This window comes from Molossus molossus, unplaced genomic scaffold (assembly GCF_014108415.1).
Source record: "Molossus molossus isolate mMolMol1 unplaced genomic scaffold, mMolMol1.p scaffold_m16_p_2, whole genome shotgun sequence".
In the NCBI taxonomy this organism is placed as follows: domain Eukaryota; kingdom Metazoa; phylum Chordata; class Mammalia; order Chiroptera; family Molossidae; genus Molossus; species Molossus molossus.
The window spans coordinates 64,792,505-64,812,482 of record NW_023425355.1 but is presented as its reverse complement, the minus strand read 5'-3'; the positions used below and the strand labels follow the sequence as shown (position 1 = coordinate 64,812,482).

The following is a 19,978-nucleotide window of genomic DNA, read 5'->3' as shown; positions in this document are numbered from 1 at the left end:
AGGCTGAATAGTCTGAACACATGAGGCTCATTGTATGTACATACTTATTTCCATGTTTATGTGTTTGTGCCTTTAGTTGCATTACTTTTGTGTTAGAGTATATGTTTGTGTATTCAGGTATTTATTGTACTATGTATTTATATGTGTGTTTATTTTTTATTTATGCATTTATATATTTCTTTATCTTACATGCAGGGCTATGAAGTTCTTATGGCCAATGCTATTAGAGAGCATATCCGTTAATTATACCTTAATTTCTTATAGTGTTTCTGAGGATTTCAGCTCAAAATAGGTGTTAAATTTTGATTAAAAGACCCCATCTCTTGAGCTTCTAGGAAAGAGAATAGAGAGCAGCTGTGTGCAGAATCAAATCACTGAGCTTTGGAAACAATTTGAAGCAAACAGAAGCCTCAGCTACAAGAGGAGGGAAAAGGAAAACAAAAACTACCTAATTTTAAAAAAGAATGAGAAAATGATGAAAACAAACTTAGGAGCAAGCAATAAGTACTGTGATGCTGCAGAGAAACTAGGGATCTCAGAGATTTCAAGAGATTTAGCTGGCTTGAGGGAGTAGCAGGCAGAACTCAAAGGGCCAACATGAGGGAGCTGATATTTTCCACCCTGAAAGTGATACAAGACTTTGTGAACACTTTGAAAGCACATAGAAAAAAGCTCATCAAAGACTATGGGGCACCGATGAATGAGATCACAGGATTTAAAGAAAACCTGACAAAGTACAATTACTAAATAAATATCATGGAAGAGAGAATCAGTACAAATGAGGACCAAATTGAGTTTCAGTCTCAAAAGATAAAAATGTGAAGTAAAAAACTCTTCACAGAACAAGAAAAGGCGATGGACCTTGAAAACACATCAAGGAGCTAAAATGTTTGTGTATCTGGTATCCCTGACAGTGCAAGAAATAAGAGTAATCTTGAAATAATATTTAAGGAAATTATTAAAATATTTTTTTCAGCGCTAAACATAGATCTGAACTTACATAGAGAGAGAATTCACAGGTCTCCACTAAGATATACCTCTTTTTTTTTATTTATTTTTTATTTTTTTGTTACAGATGTTTCTCCTTTTTTACCGCATTGGCACCCCCCTCCCCACCTCACCCCCGCCCCGTCCCCGGCTTTGTTGTCCATGTCCATTGGTCATGCATACATGCATATAAGTTCTGTGGTTTAGCTCCTCCCACCTCCCCATTGTTCTGAAGGATGTCAGTCTGTACCCTACTTCCATGTTTCTGGGTCTACTGTATTCCTCAGACTGTTATGTTCATTATATTCTGTATATAAGTGAGATCATGTGGTATTTGTCTTTTTCTGCTTGGCTTATTTCACTTAGGATCATACTTTCCAGGTCCCTCCATATCGTCTCAAAGGATAAGAGATCTTTCGTTCTTACAGCTGCATAGTACTCAATTGTGTATATGTACCACAATTTTTTTATCCATTCGTCTACTGATGGACACTTGGGCTGTTTCCAGATCTTAGCTATTGTAAATAGTGCTGCTATAAACATGGGGGTACATATATTCTTCCTGATTGGTGTTTCAGGCCTCTTAGGATATATTCCTATAAGCGGGATCACTGGGTCACATGATCATATCAAGAGATGCTAAAAAAGCATTTGACAAAATCCAGAATCCATTTCTGATAAAAAGGCTCAGCAAAGTGGGAATAGAGGGATCATATCTCAACATAATAAAGGCCATATATGAAAGACCTACAGCCAACATCATACTTAATTGGGGAGAAACTAAAAACATTTCCCTTAAGAACAGGAACAAGACAAGGATGTCCACTTTCACCACTCCTATTTAACATAATACTGGAAGTCTTAGCCACAGCAATCAGACATGAGGAAAAAATAAAAGGGATCCAAATTGGAAAGGAGGAAGTGAAATTGTCATTATTTGCAGATGACATGATATTATACATAGAAAACCCTAAAGACTCCATTAAAAATCTACTAGACTTAGTAAACAAATTTGGCAAAGTAGCAGGATACAAAATTAACGTCAAGAAATTGACAGCATTCTTGTACACCAATGATGACCTCACAGAAAGAGAAACTGAAAAAACAATTCCATTTACCATCGTGCCAAAAAAATTAAGATACCTAGGAATAAACTTAACCAAAGAAGTAAAGGACGTTTTTGCATAAAACCACAGGACATTGAAAAAAGAAATAGAGGAAGATATAAAAAAGTGGAAGCACATACCTTGTTCATGGATTGGAGGAATTAACATCATTAAAATGTCCATACTACAGAAAGCAATCTATAGATTCAATGCAATCCCCATCAAAATACTAACGACATATTTCACAGAAGTAGAACAAATACTTCAAAAGTTCATATGGAAACAAAATAGTCCCCGAATAGCCACAGCAATTTTGAAAAAGAAGGACAAAGTAGGTGGGATCACAATATCAGATATCAGGTTATACTACAAAGCGACTGTAATCAAAACTGCCTGGTACTAGCACAAGAACAGGCATATAGACCAGTGGAACAGAACTGAAAACTCAGAAATGGACCCAAGGCAATATGCTCAATTAATATTTGACAAAGGTGACAAGAGCAGTGGAGTAAGGACAGCCTCCTTAATAAATGATGTTAGGAAAATTGAACAGCTCCATGCAAAAAAATGAAACTAGACCATCAACTTACACCATACACAAAAATAAACTCAAAATGGATAAAAAACTTAAATGTGACCTGCAAATCCATAAAAATTCTAGAAAAAAATGTAGGCAACAAAATTTCGGACATCACATGGAGCAGAATTTTCACTGATACATCACCTAAGGCAACAGAAACAAAGGAAAAAATGACCACATGAGACTACATCAAACTAAAAAGCTTCTGCACAGCAAAAGAAACAATCATCAAAATGGAAAGGCAACCCACTGTATGGGAGAACATCATTGCCAATGATGTATCAGATAAGGGGTTAATTTCCAATATATATAGAGTGCTCCTACAACTCAACAAAAGGAAGACAAAGAACCCAATTAAAAAATGGGCAGAGGAGCTGAATAGACACCTCTCCAAACAGGACATACAAATGGCCAAGAGACACAGGAAGAAATGCTCAACATCACTAATCATCAGAGAGATGCAAATTAAAACAACAATGAGGTATCACCTCACACCTGTCAGAATGGCCGCCATCAACAAATCATCAAACAACAAGTGTTGGCGAATGTGTGGAGAAAAGGGGACTCTAATACACTGCTGGTGGGAATGCAGACTGGTGCAGCCGCTGTGGAAAACAATATTGTGTTACCTCAAAAAATTAAAAATTGAACTTCCATTTGACCCAGTGATCCCACTGCTGGGAATATACCCTAAGAAGCCTGAAACACCAATCAGGAAGAATATATGTACCCCCATGTTCATAGCAGCACTATTTACAATAGCTAAGATGTGGAAACCGCCGAAGTGTCCACCAGTAGACGAATGGATCAAAAAGCTGTGGTACATATACACAATGGAGTACTATGCAGCGGTAAGAAAGAAAGATCTCTTATCCTTTGAGACGACATGGAGGGACCTGGAAAATATTATCCTAAGTGAAATAAGCCAAGCAGAAAAAGACAAATACCACATGATCTCACTTATATATGGAATGTAATGAACATAACAGTCTGAGGAATACAGTAGACCCAGAAACATGGAAGTAGGGCACAGACTGACATCCCTCAGAAGAGGGGGGCATGGGAAGAGATAAACCACAGAACTTACATGCATGTATGCATGACCAATGGACATGGACAACTAAGCCAGGGACGGGGCGGGGGTAGGTTGGGGAGGGGGGTGCCAATGGGGTAAAAAAGGTAAAATATCTGTAACAAAAACAAAATAATAATTAAAAAAATAAAATAATAAAGAAAAAAAATTTTCTCTGGAATAGGAAGAAAGATCAATATTCAAAATATTCTCAGTGAATGGAGACTTCATCATTAGTAATGTTGAAGGGAAAGGCACAAGGAGCTACAGTTCCATGTATTGCATAGAAGCACACCCTAACATCTGGCCACATCACAATGAGCCTGTGAAGCTGATGGAGCCAGCAAGTAAGATGACAACTCCACATAGAGATCCCCTTCACAGTTCTGGCCATGATACCCTGAGATCCTAGATCAGTTCCCACATAGATATGAAAAGGGATGTCAGGAGCTTTTGAGTCAGGGCCATTGGGTCTGGGCACCCTTTCCCTGGTGTGGTTTCACAATCACTCAAAGGCAGTGAGCAGGATACTTTCAAGGTTCCCATTCTTCATGAAAAATAAGACCACTTTTGTCTCACCTTACCGTCACCTTTAGTAACCAGCTCTCCCTTCCCCCATGAATGTGTTTACCTACCATTATCCCCATCAAGACCCCTGTTCCTGTGCTTCTCTGGCCACAGGCTTGCTCACCTGGAATTATGTTCTGAATGAAGCTATCAGATTTTCCCTAACCATGCAACTTGTTGCCTTGCTGTTGGTAGTGTTGTGGATAAGATGGAAGTGTTGGACACTTAGAATCAGGTAACTGTCTTGTCCTAGCCCCCTGTTCCTCAATGTAGCTGAGTCCAGGCTTCCCAAAGACACAGCCATGAGTCATGCTCAAGTTGAGTCAACACACAGGGGCATACCCTTTGTATTCCCCGCTCTCTGGGTTTAAGACAGAAGACTTTCTCATCCCAACTATTTCTCTTTCATCTCACACAGGGGTCAGTACCCAAGCCAAAGAATTAAAAAAATGCATACTTTTCAGAGACTGGAGAACTATTAAGAACCTCCTTCACTGATTCCCCCACCCCATGAGAGTGCCCAAATCTCCCACACATACCACCCTGGCCCTCAGAGATGATCAATGTACCCCATATTAACTCGGTCAGAACTTTTTCCTTTGCAAGAAGCCATGCTCTCCCATCTCCCAGGATGTTATCCAACTCCCATCCCAACTTTTCACCCTTAACCCCTAGTTCTCAAAGATAGTTTTTGGTTTATCCTAGTTGTCATATAAACCAGTCTCTCTGCCACTCTGGCCTCTTGTTCAGAGCATTCTGAGAATATAATCTTAACTTGGATGAGCATCCAGTGAGGCAATAGATTGGGCTAGTAAATCAGACAGCTTCCTATGATCCATAAAATGGCAAACCAAACAGGTTCTCCTGCTATTTCCTTTGATCTTTCTCTCTATCCCCATGGCCTGTGCTCAGGCTATTCTGTTTAAAAATGCGAAGAGAAATGATAGCTCTTGGCCTAGTGGGAGCCTCAGCTCCTGAGTGCCTTGCCTATGTCTCCCTACCCTCTACTACTGGTTGTACCCTCCACCATGATTATAGGTCTTTGTTTGTCTGGGAGTATTCAATACACAATGGATAATAACTATGAGTGCGTGTGTGTGTCTGTGTTCCCCAGTGGAGTCTGAGGGATAGTGTGCTTTCATAACAAGAAGGGAGCCACCTAAGCCTTCTGCAAAATCCATCACCCTTTGAGTTTTCAAAGTTTCAGTAGGGGACAAGTTCCCATTATCCTCAAAATCTATCTTGAGTCCTATATATGTTAGGGTAACGTCCAAGCAAGGGGCTTGAGAAAATGTAGCTTCAAGTGCCCCACTTCTGCCTAGGACCACAGTATCAAAGAATGAGTTTAGAAAGCAGATTTCAGAAAAAAAAAACAGGTTTTCCTGACCAGGAAGGAGAGTTAGTATTTTCTAAGTAAAATTTTTCAAATGGATTTTGGATTAATATCTAATTTTACAGGACCAATAACCCAAAGCTGCTGCATATTTCTAGTCATAATCTGGGGGAGGGGGAGGTAGAGAGAACCCACTCTGACAAGCTTAGCTCAGCACTGACAATCTTCTGGTAATTTACTGCAGCTGCCTAGGCAACCCTTCCATAACAAAGGCAGGTGAGGCAGGTTGGTCTGAGGACCAATACTATCATAATAAAAACTGCTTCCAAACTTAACCATGATAAAGGGAAAACACCCAAGATTTCTTCCTTCATCCCCACACCCACCACCCAGAACTTCTGACCCACACTGAGTTCCAGGGGTTCTGAGAGCTAGAGTTACAAAAGCATTTTCACATCTGACATCTCAATTTCAGCAACAGCCTAATCAGGAGCCATGGGGAGCTGACATCTGATATAGGCCTGGAAGGGGGAGGATGGGGGGGGGCATGTGGGTCATGAAAGAGCAAGAGCTTTGTAGGTGATGAGGCCTTCAAAAAGAAAAGCCATCCATGTCAGAAAAGATTATTTCCCATTATCCTGGCCATATCCAATCCCTATTGGGTGGTGAGTAAACCAATGACATAAATTGCCGCCCCCTTCTCTCCACCCTCCCCTAATCCCAGTAGCTCTTCTCATCTCTTTTCTGGTCTCACTAGAGAAGCCTGGTTGCTGGAAACAACTCAAGTGGTCACCATGCTGTTCATAATCACAGCCCTTCTCTGCTGTGGTGAGTATAAAGGGGTGGGTGGGGTGGAGGCCTGAGCAGAAGGTAAGGGTAAAGTCCCATGGGGGAGGGTGCAGAGTCTTGGCAGCAATTTCTTTTGCAGGACTGTGCAATGGGGTATTGACAGAAGAGACTGGTGAGTTTTTTCTGCTCCAGACTGGGACATTCCTCCCTAGAGATCCGAAATAACTACATAGTGTCAGTATCAGTGGCCAGGGAGTGACTGATTGGAAGGGAAGGACAGCCAGGAAGGAGCAGTCGCTCAAGTTGCTGGCAAAATTCAGCCTCCAACTCTGCTTTTGTGCCTGAAAAATTTCCCCCAAGCTTCTGCACTTTTCTGAGTCTCATCTGAGACATCCACTTCTCCTTTTCCCTGCATCTTCGGAAAGAAGAAAAGAGTTTGGATTTGAGTTGAAAAAGAGGTGGGCAGTGTGATCTGGGTAAAGGGTTCAAGGGCAAGGAAAGGGAGAAAAGGAGGGAGGATGGCTTCATTAACTCTGCTGTTTCTAGAAATAACCATGCCAACCCCTAAGCCTGAGCTATGGGCAGAGACCAACTTCCCTCTGGCCCCATGGAAGAACTTAACCCTCTGGTGCAGAAGCCCATCTGACTCAACTAAGGAGTTCGTGCTGCTGAAGGATGGGACTGGATGGATTGCAACTCACCCGGCCTCAAAGCAGGTCCGGGCTGCTTTCCCCCTTGGCACCCTGACCAAGAGTCACACCGGGAGTTACCACTGCCATTCATGGGAGGAGATGGCTGTGTCGGAGCCCAGTGAGGCACTTGAGCTGGTAGGGACAGGTAAGAAATGTTCAAGGGGCCTTTCTGGAGTAATCCCTAGAACCCCTGGGACTCCAACACTGTTGCTGAGTATGGGGAAATGAAAAAAGACTAAGAGCCAAGGGGTTTGTGCTTCACAATGGAAAGGAGGGACACTGAAATCAGGGAGAGGGTGGGTAAGACAGTGAGAGGAAACTGACAGCAGGAGTCAAAGACCAGTCCAAAATGGAATTGTTTTTTCACTGACAAAGTGACTCCAAATGTCTCATCTGAGCACCTTTAAACTTTGGACTCCTTTTCCACCCCTTTTTGTTTTCTAGACATCCTCCCCAAACCTGTCATTTCTGCATCCCCCCCAATCCGGGGCCAGGAACTGCAAATCCGGTGCAAAGGATGGCTGGCAGGCATGGCGTTTGCTCTGTATAAGGAGGGATTGCAGGAACCTGTCCAGCAACTTGGTGCAGTTGGGAGAGAAGCCTTCTTTACAATCCAAAGAATGGAGGATAAAGAGGAAGGCAATTATAGTTGCCGCACTCACACTGAAACACACCCCTTCAAGTGGTCTGAGCCCAGTGAATCCCTGGAGCTTATTATAAAAGGTAGATTTGTAAAGGATGTGTGAGGGAAGAGGGGGAAGGCAAAACTCTGGGTCAGACACTCCTCTCCTCACAGAAAACTTTGTTGCTGGTCCTAGGAGCCTGTGTCCAATCTTAGAGCCAGGCAGGCGTGGCTCTGAGAGTCCCAGGGCCTCTGGCTGCACAATATTAATAGCAGTAATCAATATTAATAGCTGGGGTTTGTGGAGGGTGATTTCATTTTTCTAATTATTTTTATATCATTTATTTTACTTAGCTATAGAGCAAATATTTAAGGGATATTTGGACAAGAAGGGAGAATGGTACCTTGTACAGCAGGTACTATTTTCCCTTCTTGTACAAGTGGGTAAACTAAGGTTCAGGGAACCAGAAGAGCCCTAATGAAAATTCACTATTTTAGCTAGCCTCTATTGTCTGCCCTGATGACAGGGAGGATTCAGCTGCAGGTGAGGGGTGAGGGTAAGGTGTCCCTGTGAGAAGTCCATCTGCAAAGTGAATTTACCTTCATTTTTAAATGCACCTACTTATGAGTGAAATACTACAAAAGGTAAAGCAGCTTCTTGGAACCAATACTAACTATATGAGCTATCTTTCTTTTTCTTTTTTTTTTCTTTTTCTTTTCTCCTTAAGTTGGTTTGTGTTGTTATTTATTTATTTATTTATTTATTTATTTATTTATTTATTTTTTATCTTTTAGAAATGTACCCAAAGCCCTTCTTCAACACTTGGGCCAGCCCAGTGGTCACTCCTGGTGCCCGAGTGACTTTCAATTGCTCCACCCCCCACAAGCACATGAGTTTTATTCTTTACAAAGATGGAAGTGAAATAGCGTCCAGTGACAGGTCTTGGGCAAGCCCAGGGTCCAGTACAGCTCAGTTTCTGATCATATCGGTGGGCATCGGTGATGGAGGGAATTACAGCTGCCGCTATTATGATTTTGCTATCTGGTCTGAGCCCAGCAACACTGTGGAGCTCGTGGTGACAGGTCAGGAGTGGGGAAATGAAAATGGAGGGTGTTACTGACCCTGGGACAGTGGGTGGAAAGACTAAATGCTCCTTCTAAAAGTCACCAAGAAAGTGCTTAGAACAGTGACTGGCATATGGTAAACAGTCCATATAAGGCAGCTGTTGATATTATTATCAATACATGATTAAGAGACAAAGAAGAGGGAGGAGGCAAGTAATTAATTTCTGGGGAAAGAAGTGAGGTAGATGGGGGTGTCAAATCCCTAGAGCCAAGTTCATGTTGCCCTATTTCTGAAATAATTTTGTTGCTTGGCCTTGAACTTCAGTCCCAACATTCACTATTTCATTAGCTGGGCTGTCAAAGATTGGTGGGCTGGATGGCCCTCATAGAAAGGACAAAGACCTTGAAATGTCAGCTGCATATTATATAGCCACTAGAAATGGCAGTTCTCAAAGGCTGTGTAAAGTCATAAGAAAATATTTACAATATAAAGTTAAGTGAAAAATATTAAATTATACAACCGTGCACACAGCCATGCATATGGTAGGATCCTAATTGTGCAAATAGTTATAGCTACGATGACATGGGCATATATAGAAAAAATTAATGGAAAGGAAATATATAAACATGTATAAAGAATGGTTATTGTTGAGTGGTAGAATTATATTGTCTTCATTAGATTTTTTGCTGTATTTTCTATAATAAACATATTGTTTCTTATAATAACAGTCAAAAAGCAATTTACATAATGTGGGGGGCAGGCTTCTCTCATGTTGTGGTCTCTTTAATTTCAGAATTCTACCCCAGACCCACTCTCATGGCAAAACCAGGTCCTGTGGTGCTTCCTGGGAAGAATGTGATCCTGCAGTGCCAAGGAGCTTTCCAGGGCATGAGGTTTGCCCTCGTGCATGAGGGAACCCAGGTCCCTTTACAGTTACAGAGTACCTCAGGGAACTCAACTGACTTCCTCCTACACACTGTTGGAGCAGAGGACTCTGGGAACTACAGCTGTGTTTACTATGAGACAACCATGTCAAACAGGGGATCACATCTCAGCAAGCCTATTATGATCTGGGTAACTGGTAAGGACAGGCAAAACATGGAACTGGGACAGAGACAAAGGCTGTAGGGATTAGGGAGGGTAATCCCTCTTAGAAGGCTAGGTTGGACCATGGAGGGAAACTACTGTGGCCAGAAAGAGAAAGATAAAGGGTTAATTCAACAAGTGCTAAATTTCCACACTCACCACTTTACATATTTGGTCTCTTCCTAGACACTTTCCCCAAGCCATGGCTGTTTGCTGAGCCCAGTTCTGTGGTTCCCATGGGGCAGAATGTTACTCTCTGGTGCCAAGGGCCAGTTCATGCAGTAGGGTACATTCTACACAAAGAAAAAGAAGACACTTCAATGCAGCTCTGGGGATCCACCAGTAATGACGGGGCATTCCCCATCACCAATATATCTGGTGCTAACATAGGACGTTACACCTGCTGCTACCACCCTGACTGGACCAGCCCTGTCAAGATACAACCTAGCAACACCCTGGAACTCATAGTCACAGGTAAGGGGAAGATTTTCTGGAGTGAGGGTAGGATGTAGAAAGGAGGAAATAGACTGGGACATAGTTCAGATGGTTTCCAAAGAGTTTAAGGAGAGGCAAGCAATAGTCTCCAAGGGCAAGTGACCTCTTCTCTTTGACCAGGAGTTAATTTTTTCTAGGTTTGCTTCCCAAACCCAGCCTATTAGCCCAGCCTAGTCCTATGGTGGCCCCCGGAGAAAATATGACTCTTCAATGTCAAGGGCAACTGCCAGACTCAACATTTGTCCTGTTGAAGGATGGTTCTCAAGAACCCTTAGAGAAACAGCGGCCAAGTGGCTACAGGGCTGACTTCTGGATGCCAGCAGTGAGAGGTGGAGATTCTGGGATCTATAGCTGTGTTTATTATTTAGATTCTGCTCCCCTTGCAGCTTCCAATCACAGTGACTCCCTGCACATCTGGGTGACTGGTAAGGTCCTGGAGCCTTCAGTAAGAGTCTAGATTTTATAGTGTTTTTAGTAATTTGCCCTAAGGGGGTAAAGGGTTGGGTTCAGGGCCACTCCTCCTAACTCTGTGTTCTGGTTGGTTACAGATAAACCCCCTAAACCCTCCCTGTCAGCCTGGCCCAGCACTGTGTTCAAGCTAGGGAAAGACATCACCCTTCAGTGCCGAGGACCCATGCCAGGTGTTGAATTTGTCCTGGAACGTGATGGAGAAGAAGCACCTCAGCAGTTCTCAGAGGATGGAGACTTTGTCATTAACAACATAGAAGGAAAAGGCACTGGAAACTATAGCTGCAGCTACCGCCTCCAGGCCCACCCTGATATCTGGTCAGACCCTAGTGATCCTCTGGAGCTCGTGGGTACAGCAGGTGAATAAATAATCCCTCCATGGTCCTGGCATAACACACCTGAGATCCCAGAAACAATCCCCATGGAGACAACCCAAATATGGAGGGGGATTTGGAGTCAGAGAGCAATGTGGTGATATTTCTCTAAGGATGGTGAGGAGGTGGGACCTCAGATTCACTCAAAGACAGATAGCCAGATATTTTCAAGGCCTCTTCCACCCTCCCCAAAATGAAGGCTGCTTCTGCCTCAGCATAAGCACTTCCTCTGATCACCCTCTCTACAGTTTTAACACATGGCTCCCAAATAAAGCTTGGAGGAGGCCAGATGAAAAGGCAATGAGAGATCAATTGGGACATATATGCTTTAATCTCTATGGCCTTTGTTTCTTCTCTTTTATCATCACAGGGCTTGCTGCTCAGGAGTGCACTGTGGGGAACATTGTCCGAAGTAGCCTGATTGTAGTGGTGGTTGTAGCTTTAGGGGTGGTGCTAGCCATAGAGTGGAGGAAATGGCCCCAACTTCGAACCAGGTAAATACCTTATGTCAACCTCCTTCTGTGAACCCAAGACTGCTGGAAAAACAATGCTCTGAATGTGCCTCCAGCATCTGAGCCCCACAATGCAACTGTTTTCAGGTTGATGGTTCTGGAAACACATTTAGCCATCTTTTTTCTTTATACAGAGACTCAAAGACAGATGGAAGGGACCAGACCATAGCCCTTGAAGAGTGTAACCAAGAAGGACAACTGGCCACCAACTCCAACTCTTCATCCTCAATCTCTCAGGGACCCTCAGTGGACCTGCCAGTCCCAATATAATAATCTCCTCCTTAACAAAAGCATTCCCCTCCTCCCTCTTTTATCCTCAGAGATCTGCAAATCTGACTGATCACCAGTTTGATTTGAGACATGATCCCTGATTAGAATGTCCTATTGTAATTCCATTTCATTATTGAATGAATGGATGAATAAATAAGTTGATGGCAAAAGTTCTCTCCAAGTTGAGCCTGAGGAGGGCAAACACTGAAGTTAAATAATTTTCATCGTGTTACTTCTAGGTCTGTAGTTCACAAATACTAGGATTAGCCTACAGTAGAACCTTGAAATTGCCAAAGTGTGCTTTGTAGGCCCTACATCACAATCACAGAGTGTACATTAATTCATTAATTTTGTTGTTGTTGTTAATCTTCACTCACGGATATTTTTTCCATTGAGTTTTTAGAGAGACTGAAAGGAAGGGAGGGAAGGGGGAAACAGAGAGATTGATATGAGAAAAACACATCGATTGATTGCTTACCACTCATGCCCTGACAGAGGCCAGGGATTAAACCTGCAACCCAGGTAGATGCCCTTGACTGGGAATCAAACCCATGATCCTTCAGTGCATGAGCCAATGCTCTAACAACTGAGCAACACTGGCCCGTGCCATTAATTCATGCTTAAGTGTGCAAAACTTATAAAGCTGAATACTTGCCCCTCCCTAAAGAAATCCTTGTTTCCCCCAAAGAAATGAGCCTCTGGTGGTGATATACCAGGGAGAGAGGAAGCAGTTGAGGTGGTTAGTTTGGAGGAGAAGACCTACTAGTGTCCCCTCCCAGGACTTTAAATGGAGGCTGGCTCACATACTAAGCCCCTGATCTTTCTCCCAAGATCAGTATGTCACTTGCCCCCTGGGTGGGAATTCAGTACACATTAGGGATTTTCATTGATGAAAGGAATTTACCTAATTCCTTGAACCTGTATGAAATCTCAGAAGTATTAAAGTAAGGGTCCCAGAAGAGGTCATGACATCTTCAAATCTGACCCTAAAATTCCTCACCTCCCAATACTGTTTAATTCTAAGCTAACACTGTTTGATAAAGCAATGTACACATTGAGTTATTTATTCCTGGTTACAACAAATTTTAGAAATCAACACCCTATATTCTTACATTAGGAAGCTTATTTACCCAGCAACTTAATGGAAATAAATGCATACTGCTTCTTTTAATCCTTATAGAATGAAACACTCTGAGTACTACAGACTAATTTATATTAAGCTCTTTCGAGTGTAGAGTACAAAATCTTACTCTGATTTCCATTTGATGAGGTTCTGTTAGTCGCTTATACTAATTTCTCATAGGATATCTAAAATTTGCATTTCAAAAGTGCTTTTATATTTGAATTTAGCAAAACCTGATCGTCGATTTCTGTTGAACCCATTCTCTACCTTCAAACTATCCATTCCTAACCCTCAATTAAACATTGGAGGGAGACCTGTCCTTGGTCCTTGGTTTTAGGATAAATGTTCTTTGACCAGACCTGATTTTGTTTTCCAATCATTAGGTATTCCAAAATGTATTGTCAAGGGTAGTGGCAGGGCTGTAGAAGTTATTAAGTAGTCACTTGATTATTTTGGCTGTTAATCAAGGAAAAGAGAAAAGGGAAGAAAAGAGCAGAGGACCAAGGGCTGAAATTTAGAGTAGCCTCTGAGTTAGAAAACCAGGAAGAATATGAGGCAAAAATTATAGAAAAAGATTCTCATGAAATTCAGACATTAAACCTGGAGTCTCTTGTGTCAAAAAGATTCAAGTAAAGATACACAATCAGAAAAATTTTAGAAACCTTTCAGAGAGAATCAAATAGTGAGAAATATCATGACATTGGACTGTTAGTTTTTTAAAAAACACATATACTATTCTTTCACTTAGAAAACCAAGTTCTACATGTCTTAGAAGGGGAAAAAACAGTTGTCAATTAACTATGAAACTCTCAAAGACAAAGAGTGGTTTTGGGATTTAACTTACCTACTCACTGTCAGAGCTATCTCAATGAATTAAATATCTGTTTATAATCCAAAATAGCATGTTGCTGACAGTGCTTCACATGGTATGTGTTTTCAACCTGGTTGCCATGGGAATCAGTCCCTTTACCCCTGGCTAGCCTCTAATCAACAGCCCAGCATTAGGTAATTTCTGAGAAATAGAATATCAATTAGGGTGGAATGGGCCTTTCAGATAATTTGTTCCTGAGACTCCAGGGACAAGGGCCAAAGATACTCTCCCCAGTTCTAAAAATAATTATAAATTTCTCCTGATCCTTAGGTCACACACCTTTGGCCCCAACTTCTCAGAGCTAAAGATTGTCTAGGTGGTGTGGTCCAATCCAGAATCCATTATAGAATTGCATTTACAGCAGCACTGACAGGGATAAAGAGCTCACAACTTTATGAGACAACCTGAGCATTTCAAATTGTTTGATTGATCCCATATTTGTGTCTTTGTATTCCTTTCATACTCACTGGCTTTATTTCTTTTTTTCTCTTTTTCTTTCATTTCTTTTCTTTTTTATTATTTTTTATTAATTTATTTTTCTTACAGATGTTTCTCCTTTTTTCCCCCATTGACACCCTCCTCCTCATCTCCCCCACCCTGTCCCCAGCTTTGTTGTCCATGGCCATTGGTTATGCGTACATGCATATAAGTTCTGTGGTTTATCTCTTCCCTCCCCCGCTCCTCCTCTTCTGAGGGTTGTCAGTCTGTACCTTACTTCCACGTCTCTGGGCCTGAGTAACACTGTTACTCAGAATGTTGTGTTCATTATATTCCACAAATAAGTGAGATCATGTGATATTTGTTTTTCACTACTTGGCTTGTTTCGTTTAGGATAATATTTTCCAGGCCCCTCCAGGTCGTCTCAAAGGATAAGAGATCTTTTCTTCTTACAGCTGTATAGTACTCTATTGTGTATATGTACCACAGCTTGTATATCCATTCGTCCACTGACAAACACTAGGGCTGTTTCCAGATGTTAGTGACTGTAAATAGTGCTGCTATAAACATGAGGGTACATATATTATTTCCAATTGGTGTTTCAGGCTTTGTAGGGTATATTTCCAGAAGTGGGATCACTGGGTCAAATGGCAATTCAAGTTTTGACTTTTTTGAGGTGATACCATAGTGTTTCCATAGTGGCTGCACCAGTCTGCATTCCCACCAGCAGTGTACTAGAGTCCCCTTTTCTCCACACCCTCGCCAACATTTGTTGTTTGGTGATTTGTTCAGGGTGGTCATTCTGACAGGTGTGAGGTGATATACTTCATTGTTGTTTTAATTTGCATCTCTGTGAAGATTAGTGATGTTGAGCATTTCTTCTTATGTCTCTTAGTCATTTGTATGTCCTGTTTGGAGAGGTGTCTATTTAGTTCCTCTGCCATTTTTAAAAATAATTTTTCATTAATTTATTTTCGTTACAGATGTTTCTCTTTTTTTTCCCCATTGACACCCTCCTCCCCATCCCCGCCACCTCATAACCGGTTTTGTTGTCCTTGCCATTGGTTATGCATACATGGATATAAGTTCTCTGGTTTATCTATTCCTTCTCCCCATCAACCCCTCTTCTGAGGATTTACAGTCTGTACCCTACTTCCATGTCTCTGGGACTACCCAATTCCTTACTCTGTATGTTAATTATATTCCACAAATAAGTGAGATCATGTGACATTTGTCTTTCTCTGCTTGGCTTGTTTTGCTTAAGATAATACTTTCCAGGTCCCTCCATGTCGTCTCAAAGGATAACAGATCTTTCTTTCTTACAGCTGAATACTACTCCATTGTGTATATGTACCACAGCTTTCTTATCCATTCATCTATTGATGGACACTTGGGCTATTTCCAGATCTTACCTATTGTAAATGGTGTTGCAATAAAAATGGGGGTACATATATTCTTTCTGATTGGTTTTTCAGGTTTCTTAGGGTATAATCCTACAAGTGGGATCACTGGATCAATGGCAATTCAATGTTCAATTTTTTGAAGTAACACTATATTGTTTTCTTTGGTGGCTGCACCAGTCTGCATTGCCACCAGCAGTGTAGTAGGGTCCCTTTTTCTCCACACCCTCACCAACATTTGTTATATGATGATTTGTTGATGGTGGCCATTCTGACAGGTGTGAGGTGATACCTCATTGTTGTTTTAAATTGTATCTCTCTGATGATTAGTGATGTTGAGCATTTCTTCCTATGTCTCTTGGCCATTTGTATGTCATGTTTGCAGAGGTGTCTATTTAGGTCCTCTGCCCATTATTTAATTGGGTTCTTTATTATCCTTTTGTTGAGTTGTAGGAGTACTCTATATATTTTGGAAATTAATCCCTTATCTGATATATCATCGGTAATTATGCTCTCCCATACAGTGGGTTGCTTTCCATTTTGGTGGTATTTTCTTTTGCAGTGCAGAAGATTTTTAGTTGGTGTAGTCCCCTATGTTCATTTGTTTCTGTTGCCTTAGGTGTTGTATCAGTGAAAAATCTGCTGCGTATGATGTCTGATATTTTGTTGATTACATTTTCTTCTAGGATTTTTATGGATTCAGGGGTCACATTTAAGAATTTTATCCATTTTGAGTTTATTCTCATGTATAGTGTAAGTTGGTGGTATAGCTTCATTTTTTTTACTGAAGAGGCTGCCTTTACTCCATTGTATGCTCTAGCCTCCTTTATCAAATATTAATTGAGCATAATGTCTTGGGTTCATTTCTGGGTTATCTGTTCTATTCCATTCGTCTATATGCCTGTTCCTGTGCCAGTACCAGGCTGTTCTGATTACAGTAGCTTTGTAGTATAATCTGATATCAGGTACTCTGATCCCACCTACTTTGTCCCACTTTTTCAAGATTGCTGTGGCTATTCAGGGTCTTTTTTGGTTCCATATAAACTTTTGGACTGTTTGTTCTAGTTCTGTGAAGTATGTCGTTGGTATTCTGATGTGGATTGCATTGAATCTATAGACTGCTGTGGGTAATATGGACATTTTAATGATGTTAATTCTTCCAATCGATGAACAAGGTGTGTGCTTCCACTTTTTTATATCTTCCTCTATTTCTTTTTCAAATGTCCTGCAGTTTTCTGTGAATAGTTCCTTTACTTCCTTGATTAAGTTTATTCCTAGTTATCTTAAATTTTTTACCACGATGGTAAATGGGATTGTTTTTAGTTTCTCTTTCTGTGAGTTCATCATCGGTGTATAAGAATGCCATCAATTTCTTGACATTGATTTTGTATCTGCTACTTTGCCAAATTCATTTACTAAGTTTAGTAGATTTTTGATGGAGTCTTTAGGGTTTTCTATGTGTAATATCATGTCATCTGCTAATAATAAGAGTTTCACTTCCTCCTTTCCAAATTGAATCCCTTTTATTTTATATTCATGTCTAATAGTTGTGGCTAAGACTTCCAGTATTATGTTAAATAAGAGTGGCAAAAGTGGGCATCCCTGTCTTGTTCCTATTCTTAGTTTTTTTTTCCCATCGAGTATGATGTTGGCAGTACTTCTTTCATATATGGCCTTCATTATGTTGAAACCTGATCCCTCTATTCCCACATTGCTGAGTGTTTTTATCAGAAATGAATACTGGATTTTGTCAAATGCTTTTTCAGCACCTATTGATATGATCATGAGGTTTTTATTCTTCATTTTGTTTATGTGGTATATCACATTTATTGATTTGTGGTTTTTGTACCAGCCTTTCATCCCTGTGATTGTGATGAATCTCACTTTGTCATGGTAAATAATTTTTTTTTGATGTATTGCTGGATTCGATTTGCTAGTATTTTGTTCAGATTTTGGCATCTATGTTCATCAGGGATATTGATCTGTAGTTTTCTTTCTTTGTAGTGTCTTTTTTTTTGTTTTTGGAATTAGAATTATGCTGGTCTCATAAAACGAGTTTGGAAGTCTTCCTTTTTCTTCAATTTTTTAAATAATTTGAGGAGAATTGGTAGTAGTTCTTCTTTAAATGTTTGGTAAAATTTCCCCATGTAGCCGTCTGGGCCTGGGCTTTTGTTTGCTGGGAGAGTCTTGATTACATCTTCAATTTTTTTTTTTTTTTTGTTCTTGTTCTGTTCAAGTTTTCTATCTCTTCCTGGTTCAGTTTTGGGAGACTACGTGTTTCTAGAAATTTGTCCATTTCGCTTAGATTGTCGAAATTGTTGCCATATAACTGTTCATAATATTTGTTAATGATCCTTTGTATTTCTGTGGTGTCAGTTGTTATCTCTGCTCCTCATTTTCTGATTTTGTATATTTGGATCCTCTCTCTTTGTTTCTTGGTGAGTCTAGCTAAGGGTCCATCAATCTTGTTTGTCTTTTCCAAGAACCACCTCTTTGTTGATCTTTTGAATTGATTATTTGGTCTCCATGTCATTTATTTCTACTCTGATTTTTATTATTTCCTTCCTTCTACTTGCTCTGGGGTTTTCTTTTTGTTTGCTTTCTAGTTCTTTAAGTTGTGAAGTTAGGTAGTCTATTAGAGTTTTTCTTGCACCTTGAGGTAGGCCTGTAGTGCTATGAACTTTCCTCTCAGAACTGCTTTCTCTGCATCCCATAAATTTTGTGTTGTTGTGTGTTCCTTTTTATTGGTTCCCAGGAAGTTTTTAATTTCTTCCCTGATCTCCTTGGTAACCCATTCATTGTTCAATAACATGCTATTTAACCTCCATGTTTTCAAATGTCTTTTCATGTTCTTATTGCATTTGATTTCTAGTTTCATGCCATTTTGATCTGAGAAGATGCTTGATATGATGTCAATCTTGAACTTGTAGAGGCTTAGTTTGTGCCTTAACATGTGTTCTATCTTTGAAAATGTCCTATGGGCACTTCAGAATAATGTGAGTTCTGCAGTTTTGGGGTGTAATTCTCTGTAGATATCAATTAAATCCAGTTGATCTAGTGCTTCATTTAGAGTCTGTTTCCTTGTTAATTTTTTGTCTAGATGATCTATCCAGTGATGTCAGCAGGGTGTTGATATCCCCTGCTATGATTGTACTGCTATTGATTTCTAACTTTGAAGTCCTCCAGAAGACATTTAATATATGTTGGTGATACTATATTGGGTGCATATATATTTACTAAGGTTATATCATCCTGTTGGATAGATCCTTTCAATATTATGTAGTGACCTTCTTTGTCTCTAGTTATGGTCTTCATTTTGAAATCTACTTTATCAGATATGAGTATTGCTACTCCAGCTTTTTTTTGCTTTCCAGTTGCTTGAACATTTTTTTTCCATTCTTTCATTTTCAACCTCTGTGAGTCTTTTGTTGTGATGTGGGTCTCTTGTATACAACATATATGTGAGTAATGTTTTCTTATCTAGTCAGATACTCTGTGTCTTTTTTTCAGAGCATACAAACCATTCACATTTAAGGTGATAATTGATATGTACTTCTTTATTGCCATTTTTGTTTAGTGTGGTTATATTTTTCTTTCACTAATTACAACAGTGTTTTTGTTTGTTTGTTTGTTTGTTTTTGTTTTTGTTTTATCATATCTTGCATTTCTGGTTTGGTGTTAATATATTCCCTTAGACTTTTTTGGTCTGTAAAGGTCTTTATTTGACCTTCTATTTTGAATAATAGCCTTGCTGGATAGAGTAGTCTTAAATTCAGATCCTTGTTTTTCATGACCTTAATTACTTCATGCCATTCCCTTCTGACCTGTAGTGTTTCTGTTGAGAAGTCAACTGAGAGCCTTATGGAGTTTCCTTTGAAGGTAACCGGTTGCATATCTCTTGCTGCCTTTAGAATTCTCTCTTTGTCTCTAATTTTTGGCATTTTAATTACTATGTGTCTTGGTGTGGGCCTGTTTGGGTTCCTCTTACTTGGGGCTCTCTGTGCTTCTCAAACTGGAATGCCATCTTCCCTTACCAAGTTAGAAAAGTTTTCTGTCACTATTTCTTCAAATGTATTCTCTAATCCTTGCCCATTTTCTTCCAGTTCGGGGACTCCTACAATGTCAAT

At 40.3% G+C, this 19,978-nt stretch overlaps 1 protein-coding gene across 2 annotated transcripts; it reads left to right on the top strand.

Annotated features, from left to right (window-relative positions):
* The first annotated feature begins 3,912 nt into the window (after positions 1-3,912).
* On the top strand, positions 3,913-12,082 carry IGSF1 (immunoglobulin superfamily member 1). Of its 2 annotated transcripts, none has more exons than XM_036271044.1 (13): positions 3,913-4,092; positions 4,427-4,547; positions 6,403-6,473; positions 6,574-6,606; positions 6,981-7,271; positions 7,571-7,849; positions 8,544-8,831; positions 9,608-9,895; positions 10,087-10,374; positions 10,533-10,820; positions 10,944-11,222; positions 11,608-11,731; positions 11,884-12,082. In XM_036271044.1, the coding sequence occupies exons 1-13, from the start codon at positions 4,020-4,022 to the stop codon at positions 12,017-12,019; spliced, it is 2,559 nt and encodes an 852-aa protein (XP_036126937.1). In that variant the 5' UTR covers positions 3,913-4,019; the 3' UTR covers positions 12,020-12,082. The 2 variants fall into 2 exon arrangements, with proteins under 2 accessions (XP_036126937.1, XP_036126938.1); XM_036271045.1 differs by having other exon boundaries at positions 3,918-4,092; positions 6,559-6,606.
* The last annotated feature ends 7,896 nt before the right edge of the window (positions 12,083-19,978 follow it).

Bases quoted from the DNA above. Each gene is read 5' to 3' on its own strand.
- IGSF1 (XM_036271045.1), top strand. From the start codon at position 4,020: ATGTATTGCATAGAAGCACACCCTAACATCTGGCCACATCACAATGAG. The intron at 9,896-10,086 runs GTAAGGACAGGC...GTCTCTTCCTAG, and splicing joins TATTATGATCTGGGTAACTG to ACACTTTCCCCAAGCCATGG. The intron at 11,732-11,883 runs GTAAATACCTTA...TTCTTTATACAG, and splicing joins TGGCCCCAACTTCGAACCAG to AGACTCAAAGACAGATGGAA.